Source organism: Oncorhynchus mykiss, chromosome 1 (genome assembly GCF_057628025.1).
Source record: "Oncorhynchus mykiss isolate SJ-2025 chromosome 1, ASM5762802v1, whole genome shotgun sequence".
Lineage (NCBI taxonomy): Eukaryota > Metazoa > Chordata > Actinopteri > Salmoniformes > Salmonidae > Oncorhynchus > Oncorhynchus mykiss.
In genome coordinates this window covers 18,856,486-18,868,642 of record NC_143022.1, presented here as the reverse complement: position 1 = coordinate 18,868,642, position 12,157 = coordinate 18,856,486, and the positions used below count along the sequence as shown (strand labels likewise).

Genomic DNA, 12,157 nt, shown 5'->3' with positions numbered 1-12,157 from the left:
GTAAGCAGTAGTGTCAGAATCTAGTTTGACAAGCGTAAAGGGAGATTTGCATTTTCGTGCATGAGGTCAACCAGACAAATAAGACTAAATTAATCAGACTTCTCAAATTATTCTGAAAAAGGCCAGCATGGTTTAAGTTGTTTTATTATTTACAGAAACTTGTTCTGGCTTTTGTTGAGGTGAAAAATCCAATCATGTCACTAAAATAATCAAAGAATATTTACACAACAGCTTCTAAAAATATATTTTTTGTCAATAAATTAGGATTATTAAGTATGAAGAACATAAAGTTGCATCATTATATTCAAATAGTTCATTTTTAAACTAATAGCAATTTATTGCTGGGCTGAGTGAGAAATGTTTGGGAATCTCTGCATTTTAAACTGACACACTATCAGAAACCCATTGGTCATTCAGAGATTATACAGAAGGACTAGAATAGTAGATATAGTTCATGTTTGCAATTAAAACATTTATGGAAGGATGATCAGAAGCCTTTTCTCAATCCTCAGAGAGCAGTCTGTGAAAGTGGTCTGTCCTCCTCTTCAGTACCTCACGGCAATCATCCTACAGAAGATTGGTGCCTTCAAGTTAGTAAAAACATCCACTATTTATTTTGTAGAACACTGGTGCTGTTTCTTGTGGAATACAAGTAGTAGCAGTCTTTCTGAATGACATTTCCAAACATACGATAACAGCTTTAACTTGTGGTATTTGTAGAATACTAGCCAAGTGTTTAAGACTGACTCAAGGTTAGTTTTTCTGCTTTTTCCACACGCCAGGGGCATACCCACTTCCCAAATGAGATCTCTGTTGCATGTGTGATGTTGGTTTTGTCAAAAGAGATTTAATCCTAGAAGACACCTAACTAGGTCGTGAATTATGGAAATTGCAACAACAAAAATAAACACTACAATTTAATGAAAATAATACTTTGTATGCCACCGGAGGTGGGATAGCAAAACACTGTCAACGTACTGTTCCGGACACTCTCTCAAGATACGGGATGAGCTTCTGAAGTTCTTTGTCCTCCTTATCCCCAGACCAGCTCTTGATGGGAAGCATATTCATCAGCTGCAGAAATAAAGCAGGAAATTTAATAAAACTCCACTCTGCTTCCAAATTTTAAAAAAATGCATCATATAATTAAGTGAACAACATCACAGTAAACACACATGGTAGGGGTATGTGTGTGGAGCATTGTCCAAAACCACCGTTTTAGCAAGGTCCCTCTCAAGTACGCCCAAATCCTTGACATAGTGCCCAAGAACACAGGTACAGTCCTGTTGATACAAACGGTGTCTACAAAAGAAGATATCAGTTATGTACATGATATATACAGTGTCTACAAAAGGAGATATCAGTTATACACATTTAAAGTACAACCTAATATCAACTGAAATCTATTCCTCAAATTATTCAAAGTAGATGAGATTGTCAGCCTGTCTCTGGTACACAGAACTCTGCAGCTGCAATATCACTACAACAATACAGCAAAACAAGCATTGCAAAAGGACAGCAACCAAAGTAAAACAAATGTTACTTCTCATACCGAAACAGCCTTCTTTTTGGGTCCAAGATGTCCAGTATTTTCCCTGCATATTCTTTCTTTGCAGATGTATAAACAAACATCTGCGAAAAACACATGAGTCATTCAATTAACTGGCTTCTTAACAAACATACATGGGGGAAAGTTAAACATGTAGCAAAAATAAAAACACATGGCTACTGCACACATAATACCAACAACTTGAAAACATACCTCAAAATGTTTTGTCATGGCTTCCAGAAATTCTTTCACATGTGGTCGTAGAATCATGTAGACCTATTGAGGTAAGAGAATTAAAATATGACAATATTTTATGTTACCATCATTAGACAGACATTCATCCTATTAAAAAAATAAACACTGGTCATTCAAGCAAAGGATAAAAGCCCTTATCACTGCCTTCCTGAGGCCTTCTAAGTCTGAAATGAACAGATTGATTCACTAACTTTGTACTGATTGTCCTGAAAGCATGTGCGAAAGGTGTACTCTGCATCCTCAATCCGGTTCAGAGAGCTGTAAATGAGCGTTTCATCCTAGAACACAAAAATATCCAAGCAATTGGTACCCCAGTGTTTAATTTTGATGGAATGATAATATAACTTGGTAATCATCATGGAAATACAACTTACTGATACATTAATATACTAAGTAAATATTAGACTGTAAACCAGACCCGCCTAAAAATATATATTATACTTTGCATGGGAATTACATAAGTAAATGCTTTGATTAGTCACTAATCTCAAAGGTAAACCCAACACTCACCAGATCTAAAACTAGAGTGGCTTGGGGCGTACTCCTCGTCTTAGGTGGGATGTCTCGTATGCATGGTTTGGATTGCTGGGATTTGGATGGAATGTTCTTGATGAAGGTAAAGCTAAATACAACAGTGCAATGGATTAATTACTTTCAGGAAAAGGGAGTCCTTGAGAACCACAGACATTAGGACAGCAAGTATGGGCAGTGGATTATTTCAGCAGAAGTGCATCACAAACCAGGAACAATTATGTTGGCCAGGCTGGCCAGCTTCTTTAGATGCCCAGCTGTTGATTATCTTATCAGAGTTATTTGACACCAATGGACGGTTTGCTGGTAACTCTTTGATCCTGCATTATGACATAGCCCCAAGATGATCCTGAGGTGATCTAATTCATCAAGTATTTCATCATTGTATTTCATAATATGTTATGGCATGCAGCCTTATAATCATTCCACAGAACCAAGAACAAAAAACGGAAGAACCCACGGGCTGAAAACGTCATCATTGTCCTCATCTCCAGCGAGAAGGCTGATGGAACCATAGCCAAACACACACTGCTCTGGGCTCATCACATCACCACTGCTGGGGGTTCTCGCATCTGAATAGATTTAAAAAAACGAAGAAAAAAAAAACAGCCTTGATTCAAATGAATAAGACTCATTCACCCTGGACCAATTGGGCCATTACTGTGCTGACCTCATCTACTCTTGCCTCAATAATCACATGCAAGTCCTTGCTAGCCTATACAGTAGTTTGTTTATTAGAAACCGAAAGTGACAGTTTCTCTGTAAACAAATAGGCCTACCCAATGGACTCAGGAAAGTGCCAAACCATGATGGCCTATTCTCCAAGACAGAAGAATGTCTGTTCGGTTCTACACAATATAGTTCTATCTGAACACAAACACTGCACACCCATGAATTAGCCCCTGGCCTTCCAGGCAGACTACCCTACTTGTAAAATACATACAAAAGCCAAAACACACACACTCGGGATCGCTTACTAAATAGTGTGCAAGTACGCAATTTCGAACATAGCCCATCCAATCCACCTTTGAGGTACTTACTTTCCTTGGTAGGTGTGAGGAACCGGACCATGGGGGAGTAGATATTTCGCATAGTGGAATTGAGGGGAGAGGAGGGGTTTAGCTCCGACAGCACCCGGTGATGGCGCACATTAATGGGGGTCTTGAAGCCCAGATCTAGAAATGAATACAGAATGATTGTCAGTATTTAGTTGACATCTTGAAATAAACAATAGAGCAATTGCATTCACCAAAATAAATGGGTACCTTCTCCGTCTTCATAGGCAGGGGCTGCCACCCTTTTCCTCCCACGCCCTTGTACAAGAGGGCGCTTTGTAGCGGTGGGGATATCATCATCAGGGTAGAGTGACTGGTTGTCTGGCTGTTGTACATCTTCATCCTACACACAGAAAATATAATTGTGACAGTCTGAAAAAGTAGCTAAAAGCTCACATAAAAAGGATCAGAATTACCCCCACCAACTGTATGTCAGTAAAGTATTGGGCACTAGTATAAAAACGTGCAAGTTGTCTCACATACAGGCTGACCCAAACCTTGATGAAAAAGGCGTTATCCAAAGCGACTTACAGTCATGCATACATAGTATGTACAGGGGGTCATGGGAAACGAACCCACTATCCTGGAGTTCCAAGCACCATAATCTACCAACTGACCTACTAATGACCACATTATTATGAGTCTTTGTCCTATTCATCTTTGTCCTATTCAATTAAATCAATCAGTGTGTATACTGACATTTAATAACATCTAGCTACAGTGATAGTAAAAACAGAGCGCATGGGCGACATAGATACTAGTTCAAGTCCTTCCCCCTCGACCTACTTGTGATGGGTAATCTGTATCCTCTCTGCCAGACACTACATCCGTGGAGCTATTTCAAGCGAAATGTAAGACATGACTACCTGCCTGTATCAACATGAGTTGATGATAAAGCCAGTGTGATGCTTTGTCAAATTAAACAAAAACATGAGTCACCATGTTATATTACAGACAGGTTATGTTCAATTATAATAAATTAGATAAAATATTGCATATATAGTTTTGGGTAAGAACGAAAAATACATTCAGGGTGGCCAACTGGTCAGTTGAACTGTGAACAAGAACCCATTGTAACATTTGTCCGTTGTAGTTAGCCAATTTTGCCAGCAAGTGAATATACTCTTTTCACGCCACTTCGTTACATCTACAACCGGAATGAACGTTTTCGTAGTAGGTTAGGAGAATTTATGCAGTAGGTTGAGAATTAACATATTCAGGTTATGATCGTTAACGTGTCAGGTTAGGAAAAAGGTTAGGGTTAGCGAAAATGTTCTCATAACCTGCCAAGAAACCACTTCCGGTCGTATCTGTATCGAAGTGGCGTGAAAATAGTGTCCTAGCGACGAATAGCATTTTTCAAGCTAGCTACTACAACAACATCATCATTGTTTACGGTTGTCAAATCGGCTAGCTAGTTAGCAAGCGATTGTGAGTTCGGCTAGCAAATTTGTTTTAAGCCAACGATAATGCGTATGACGCATTCAAAGTTCAGTTTATTCCAAGATATTTGGTCAAAACAAGCTAATCGATTTACCTTTTCCGGAGTTACGCTCGGAGCCGCTCTCTTCGAGGACCGCCGACCGTTAAACTGTGCTGATGAAGGGTCAGCAATACTTCGAGACCGAAGTCTCATCTTCACAAAATGAAATGTTGTACACGAACAATAATCGTTATACAGCTCGTGAAAATAATCCTTGTACCTACTAAAAAAAGGTCGAGAACATATCAGTTCCTGTTTGTGGTTGCTTTTCGTCCTTTATTCCATTCGTTCTCGTGCTGTTTTGTTTCTGTTCATTTAAATCTACCGGGAAGGTCTACTGCTGTAATCAAGGGGCGGTGCTTTTGAAAAAAAAACAGTCAACGTGATACCCAAGTCACGTTGCAGATGGTAGCCTTGTGGTGGCAGACCATTTCTAGATAGGGTAATAGTCATATTCTATTCATATTCCATTTGTATGGCTTTTTGTTTACAGTTAACTCCCGATTTTTTGTGGATGAATAGATGATGTATGACAAAGTGTAAACTTTCGAGGTGTATTTTTGCGAATCATTAGTATACCTAAAATGTTTTGTAAAAATTGAGTAAGAATGTACATAATGTACATCAGTAATAAGACAAGGTTCAATACAAAATACAATAAAACACACCCATTTTATTTAAGATTGTATACTTGTGTTTTTCCCCCCATTTAAAATCCATGCAGATAGGCCTTCATCAGATAAATTATGTCTTAAACTTTTCCAATGTAAAGGCTGATGGATAACAATTTACAAATGTGTTTAAAGATATAGAATGTAATCTTTCCAAGTTTAACCATGCCATTCAGTTGATACCAACATTCAATGTAATCTGTTCTAAAGAAACTCTGAAACATTCATCTCTTTGTGCTGAAGTATTTATCAATGCAATTGTGGTGTAAAACCTCAGCTGACATTCTAGGAAAAATGTATATTTATTTAAATCCAAAATGAATGTATTCACACAAACACATTGATTAAATAGGCAAGAACCGTTCTTCACCCCTCAGAAAAAACCATTAAAAAGAGATCACACGTTCTAAAAAGCGTGTTGTTGATCTGTTGTTTGGGCACTACACCTAAAAACTGGTCACTGAAGAGGCACAAAATGCCACCCCTCAACTTCACTTGTTTCCTTGTATTTTGGGAAACATCCCATTCAGTGGAAAAAAGGTTCATCATAGAGAATAATGAGAAAAAATATCGCACATGCACAAAACGGACTGAAAAATACTTTTGTGCCTGTATCTATAAGAAGTAGTTGTAGGCTGCAGCAATAGTGTTTCAATATAGCAGTTTGTTGCCTAGGTGTAACACCGACCAAAATGCAAAAGTGCTACATGAAAAATAATCTGTAACACCAATGAAGAGAAAGAGAGAAATACAAAGCGCAACACCATGTGCACACACTAACCTGTAACTTTAGCCCTAGCAGGGATACATCCATAAAAACTGGAGGTAGAAGTATATTCCTGAGAAGTAGAAGAACAAATCCTCATTTATATTCTACATTTCCAAATACTACACATGACAACAAAATAGTTAACAAAACCAAGGCCAGTGTGCCAACCTAGCACTTCCCCAAATCACCCAGTACAGGAGTCGTCACAATAACTATTGTTATTAATATCATGATAATACATGTCATCAGCTGTAAATGTAATGTCTGTGCTATGTTGCTATATCATATTTTTTTAAAGAAAACTTCAATGTAAAAACAAAGTAATATAATCTAGAGCCATCCAAAGAATTTTCAGAAGTGTATAATTACTTTTCAGAAGTGCTATAATTACAAGATTTCTTATGCTGTGACAATGCTTCTATGAATTAACCTGTAAATAGAACTATATATTTTCATTCACGATAACATTGTATTTTATTTCATCTTCACACATGTTTTGGTTGTCCCAGCCATGTACAATCTGCCAAACAGATAGCTAAAGCAAGTGGTATGTCGTATAATGTCTTAAGGCTGAACATTCATGGAAAGATTCTGATGAGAATCTCTCTAAAATCTAAAGGATATAGAATAGAAATCTATAAGCAAGCCTCTTCCATGGTAAGTAGGTCTCCTAACTTCTGTTGAGATCAAGAAATGATAGAATTCTCCTCAAAATCAAGTTGAAATCTAAACTATGGGCCTTGCAATCAAATATAAAACAGGAAAGGCAAAGATTAGGCCTACCACGGAAGCTATAAACACGCTATGCATCCCAAACTGTATCTGATTGTGTGCTTTAAGAAATAAATCCACTAGGGGGTAGAATCACCAAGGCATGAAGTCAGTATTGCTGATAGAGGCTTCCCTGGTCTCCATTGCATGTTGCCAAAACAATCCAAAGGGATTGTCATCAATTATGATAAAGAAATTATTAAAGGCGTTAGACCAGGAGTGGGCAAACTTTTTGCCTTGAGGGCCACATTGGGATTTTGAAATTCAACGAAGGGCCGCATTTTTGGGCGGACCAATTGTTTGTTAAAATCAATTTGTGGGGCCTCCCGAGTGGCGCAGCGGTCTAAGGCACTGCATCGCAGTGTTCGAGGCGTCACTACAGACCCAGGTTCGATCCCAGGCTGTGTCACAGCTGGCCGTGACTGGGAGACCCATGAGGCGGCATATAATTGGCCACGTGTCGTCCGGGTTAAGAGAAGGTTTGGCAGGCCAGGATTTCCTTGTACCATCACGCTCTAGCGACTCCTGTGGCGGGCCCAGACATTGGTGCGGCTGGCTTCCGGGTTAAGCGGGCATTGTGTCAAGAAGCAGTGCGGCTTGGCTAGGTCGTGTTTTGGAGGACGCGCGGCTCTCGACCTTCGCCTCTCCTGAGTCTGTACGAGAGTTGCAGCGATGGGACAAGACTGTAACTACCAATTGGGAAGAAAAAAGGGCGGGCCGGATTGAAGTGTACTTTGCTCCCCTCTTGCGTTAGACGATTGTCTGCAATAATCTATCCTTCCAACCATTTTGGATTATTTACTGTGTAAAGGGAAATGGTCTTACAAGAGATTTGGTCAAAGCATAGACTTGAGGTAGAGGCAGGCCCTACATTGAGGTCAAATGGATCTGCAGGAAAAAAGACCATGAGGTATACAATGTGTGTAACATCTCCTTATTGTCAAAACCGACCTTCCCTGAGGATTCTGAAAAGTACTGAGTGTGAATCTATGCGGTTTCTTGAAGATACAGAAACTGCCTTCCGTCAGATTCTCCTCTCCACCCTCTCAGGGCTGTGCTTCTCAAACTCTTGGGACTGCTTCTTACCTGGCAGGCTGCTCTTACCAGGTGACGTGGAGAGGATCTGTGTCAGCACCATATACTCTAACTACTGGCATGACCCAGGGCTCTGTTCTAGGCCCTCTCCTCTTCTATCTCACTCAGCTCCGTCATATCCTCACATGGTCTCTACCTCATTGCTATGCAGATGACAATCAACTACTATTTCCTTCTCCCCTTCTGACACCTAGGTGGCAACACACATCTCTGGCTGCTTGGCAGATATCTAAGCTTGGATTTCGGCCTACCACCACAAGCTCAACAAGATGGAGCTGCTCTTCCTCCTGGTGAAGGTCTGCCCACTCCCAAGACCTGTCCATCCCAGTTGACAACTCCATGGTGTCCCCCCCTCCCATAGTGCAAAGAACCTTGGCACGACACTGGTCAACATGCTGTCTTTCTCTGCAAACATCAAAGCAGTGACTCGCTCCTGCAGGTTCATGCTCTACAACAGAGTATGACCCTACCTCACACAGGAAGCGGTGCAGGTCTTAATCCAGGCACTTGTCATCTCCCATCTGGAACACTGCAACTCGCTGTTGGCTGGGCTCCCTGCGTGTGCCATCAAACCCCTGCAACTTATCCAGAACGCTGCAGCCTGCCTGGTGTTCAACCTTTGCAAGTTCTCCAATGTCACTCCACTCCTCAGCACACTCCATTGGCTTCCAGTCGCAGCTCACTACAAGATAATGGTATTTACCTACAGAGCAGCAACAGGAACTACCCCTCTCTACCTTCAGGCTATGTTCAAACCATGCACCCCAACCTGAGCATGCCATTCTGCCACCTTTGGTCTCTTGGCCCTCCCACCCCTACAGAAGGGCAGCTCCCGCTCAGCCCAGTCCAAGCTCTTCTCTGTCCTGGCACCCCAATGGTGGAACAAGCTTCTCCCTGAAGCTAGGACAGCAGAGTCCCTGCCCATCTTCTGCAAACATCTGAAACACTTTACTTTTTTCCCCCTTGCTAGCTCTGACTTTGCTGATAGCTACTTTGTTTAGGAAAAATACTTACTGTGATATGTGGTTATCCCAGCTAGCTATCTTAAGATGAATGCACCTTAGCAGTTAAAATGCAAATATCTCTGAGAGCTGCAAATCAATGGATATCTGATAAAAAAAAAATTAAATGAGAAGATGCTCGGATGGGAATGCTTGCCTTGGGGACAAAGTGGTAAAAATATCAAATTGAAGATCCGTGCTGACCCAAAGTCAGGAATTGATTGGGTGATTCCACCCATCCTTTAAACCATAACACAGCTCTATGTTATCATTAGCCATTTATTGGGATAATAATTGGCTATTACTTTTATCATTCTCTGAGAGAGCTTTACCCTCCAGTGTCTAGCTGGAGAGGACAGACTCCTTCATACGTTTCAGTGGAAATTGTTTAATAGAATAACCATTGTTCTGTTGCTACAGGAGCATGATTACTATGCAACTGTGTTATATACAAAAAAAAAACGGTACTTCTGATAACTGAAATTAAGTAAAGCAAATGCCAGCAGATGAAACAGATATCAGTCAATCCCACAATATTCTCTGTAACATCTTCTATTGCCATTAAACTGGCCTCCTCTGACTCCTCAACAGATTGAAGATAATGGTATAGCTGTGAATATAAGAAGCACTTGGATATAAGCAGCACTATATAATGCAAGCATGTAGCTAAATTCATTAATGCCTTGTCGTTATGAAGATTTCACATATCAAGGTGTAGGCACTCGAGACATTATGATGACAAGCTTTTAAAAAGAGTCACTTTCAGCCCCAAACCTCAGTTTTAAAGGCTCACAATGGCAGAGCTAAGAATTCCTGCACATATCAATCCCCTACTCTGTGTCGTCTCAGAGTGATCAACCTTTAAACTAAAAGCTTTACGTAGAGTGAAGATGATCCCACTTCTTATAAAAGGACTGAGTACCCTGGGTAATTGATGAGACAACTTGATAGAAAACTAAATTCTACATGAAAATCAAAAAAATATGGTTGAAATGTGTCATGAGAGAAACAAACACTCAAACCAGGAAATACATTTGTATAATGTGTGGCTATGACAGAAACATATAGCAGTTAAATACAATGTTATTGTTTCACAGCAATCTGGCGGACACCTGAGAAAAACCTGCACATATTCTAAAGCCCAATGAGCATTAAGAATGCCTGTTGACTTCTACTAGAAAAAAATGCAAGACAAAACCTGTGTCTGAGCAATTAATAGAAAATCTCAGCAAAGATTGATTTGTTTCTGACTGCATCATGCAAATGTAAAAGAGGAATTCTATAACATGAGGTCACAATGGTACTTTGTTATACCCTGAAGAACTAACATACTTTAAAGCGTTTCTACTTAAAATACAAGAAATGTCAAATGTTCTGCTTTATAGAATCCTAAATATATATTTTTTGCAATGAGTATATTGTTAGTGATGATGATGATGATAATAATAATCATAATAATAATAACAATGAGGAGAATGATAATGTTACAAACAACTTATTTTTCCTCTTGAGAAAAAGCTTCATTGTCAGTCAGTAGCTGTGTTAAATGTTTAAACAGTGCATTACCCTTCCAATGTATTCTTTTTCTTTTGTTCTCAGATAATCTGTACATTTATGTAGAAATAAATTATTCATAGGCTGTGCAAATATCTATCATATACTGGCTCCTTGTTGGGTTATTCAAACTTATTTAGGCTAAAGAACAAAAGAGGGAAGAATATATGAGAGGACCTGAGAGTGTACTTCAAGTGGTCTGAGTTTCAGTTTGTCTTGCCATATATATGTTTTTTTTTGGCATAGGCTAAGTGAAAACGAGGTTTATTTTTGGCTTTAGTTAGCATCAAAGATAGGTGGATGAGGTAGGTGTGTAGGGGAGCCACTAGGATCCACTGTGCCCACCAGGGGCTTTGCTGTTACTTGATGATCCAGAGGGGCCTGACGAGGCTGATCCTGCTGCCTGAGCAAAAAGCACACCTGCACAGAAAACAGAAACACCAGTGTGAGACTTCTGTCATTGCAAAAATAAAAGATAGCAAGTTGGTCTGAGTAACCTGACCTACATAAGTCAAATGTTGACAAACAATGTTGTGAATTCAGGAATGATAGTTGTAGTCAAAAGTTTGGACACACCTACTCATTTAAGGGGTTTTCGTTATTTTTACTATTTTCTACATTGTAGAATAATAGTGAAGACTTCAAAAATATGAAAGAACTCATATGGAATCATGTAGTAACCAAAAAAGTGTTAAACAAATCAAAATATATATTATATTTTAGATTCTTCAAAGTAGCCACCCTTGATGACAGCTTTGCACACTCTTGGCATTCTCAAAACCAAGGAGTTCCTACATCTGCTGAGTATTTGTTGGCTGTTTTCCTTCACTCTGCAATCCAACTCATCCCAAACCATCTCATTTGGGTTGAGGTCGGGTGATTGTGGAGGCCAGGTCATCTGATGCAGCACCATCACTCTCCTTGGTCAAATAGCCCTTACACAGCCTGGAGGTGTTTTTTTCGGTCATTGTCCTGTTGAAAAACAAATGATAGTCCCACTAAGTGCAGACTAGATGGGACGGCGTATCGTTGCAGAATGCTTTGGTAGCCATGCTGGTTAAGTGTGCCTTGAATTCTAAATAAATCACAGACAGTGTCACCAGCAAAGCAGCCCCACACCATCACACCTCCTCCTTCATGCTTCACGGTGGGAACCACACATGCAGAGATCAGCCGTTCACCTACTCTGCATCTCACAAAGACACGGCGGTTGGAACCAAAAATCTCAAATTTGGACTCATCAGACCAAAGGACAGATTTCCACCGGTCTAATGTCCATTGCTTGTGTTTTTTGGCCCAAGAAAGTCTTCTTCTTATTGGTGTCCTTTAGTAGTAGTTTCTTTGCAGCAATTCGACTATAAAGGCCTGATTCAAGCTGTCATCAAGGCAAAGGGTGGCTACTTTGAAGAATCTCAAATATAAA

The 12,157-nt window shown here is 39.9% G+C and overlaps 2 protein-coding genes across 5 annotated transcripts in view; both read right to left on the bottom strand.

Annotated features, from left to right (window-relative positions):
• Nucleotides 1-127: 127 nt before the first annotated feature.
• ctdspl3 (CTD (carboxy-terminal domain, RNA polymerase II, polypeptide A) small phosphatase like 3) lies at nucleotides 128-5,276 on the bottom strand. Of its 2 annotated transcripts, none has more exons than XM_021570752.3 (11): nucleotides 4,928-5,276; nucleotides 3,601-3,733; nucleotides 3,376-3,510; nucleotides 2,796-2,907; nucleotides 2,315-2,426; nucleotides 1,996-2,082; nucleotides 1,763-1,825; nucleotides 1,553-1,632; nucleotides 1,176-1,302; nucleotides 979-1,074; nucleotides 128-567 (listed from the first exon to the last, which is right to left on the bottom strand). In XM_021570752.3, exons 1-11 carry the CDS (start codon nucleotides 5,024-5,026, stop codon nucleotides 502-504), a joined length of 1,110 nt encoding a protein of 369 aa, XP_021426427.3. In that variant the 5' UTR covers nucleotides 5,027-5,276; the 3' UTR covers nucleotides 128-501. The 2 variants fall into 2 exon arrangements, with proteins under 2 accessions (XP_021426427.3, XP_090050808.1); XM_090194682.1 differs by having other exon boundaries at nucleotides 1,215-1,302; nucleotides 4,928-5,265.
• Nucleotides 5,277-9,548: 4,272 nt separating this feature from the next.
• The window catches only part of arid3a (AT-rich interaction domain 3A), a 60,055-nt gene continuing 57,446 nt past the window's right edge, over nucleotides 9,549-12,157 (bottom strand). For all 3 annotated transcript variants that reach the window (XM_036956952.2, XM_036956872.2, XM_090194454.1), the window contains one exon: nucleotides 9,549-11,154. In XM_036956952.2, coding sequence (XP_036812847.1) covers nucleotides 11,060-11,154 — 95 coding nt within the window. In that variant the 3' untranslated portion in view covers nucleotides 9,549-11,059. The remainder of the gene's footprint in view (nucleotides 11,155-12,157) is intronic.

Bases quoted from the DNA above. Each gene is read 5' to 3' on its own strand.
- ctdspl3 (XM_021570752.3), bottom strand. From the start codon at position 5,026: ATGAGACTTCGGTCTCGAAGTATTGCTGACCCTTCATCAGCACAGTTT. The intron at 1,303-1,552 runs GTATGAGAAGTA...CTTCTTTTGTAG, and splicing joins CCAAAAAGAAGGCTGTTTCG to ACACCGTTTGTATCAACAGG. The intron at 568-978 runs GTACGTTGACAG...AATCTTCTGTAG, and splicing joins TTGAGAGAGTGTCCGGAACA to GATGATTGCCGTGAGGTACT.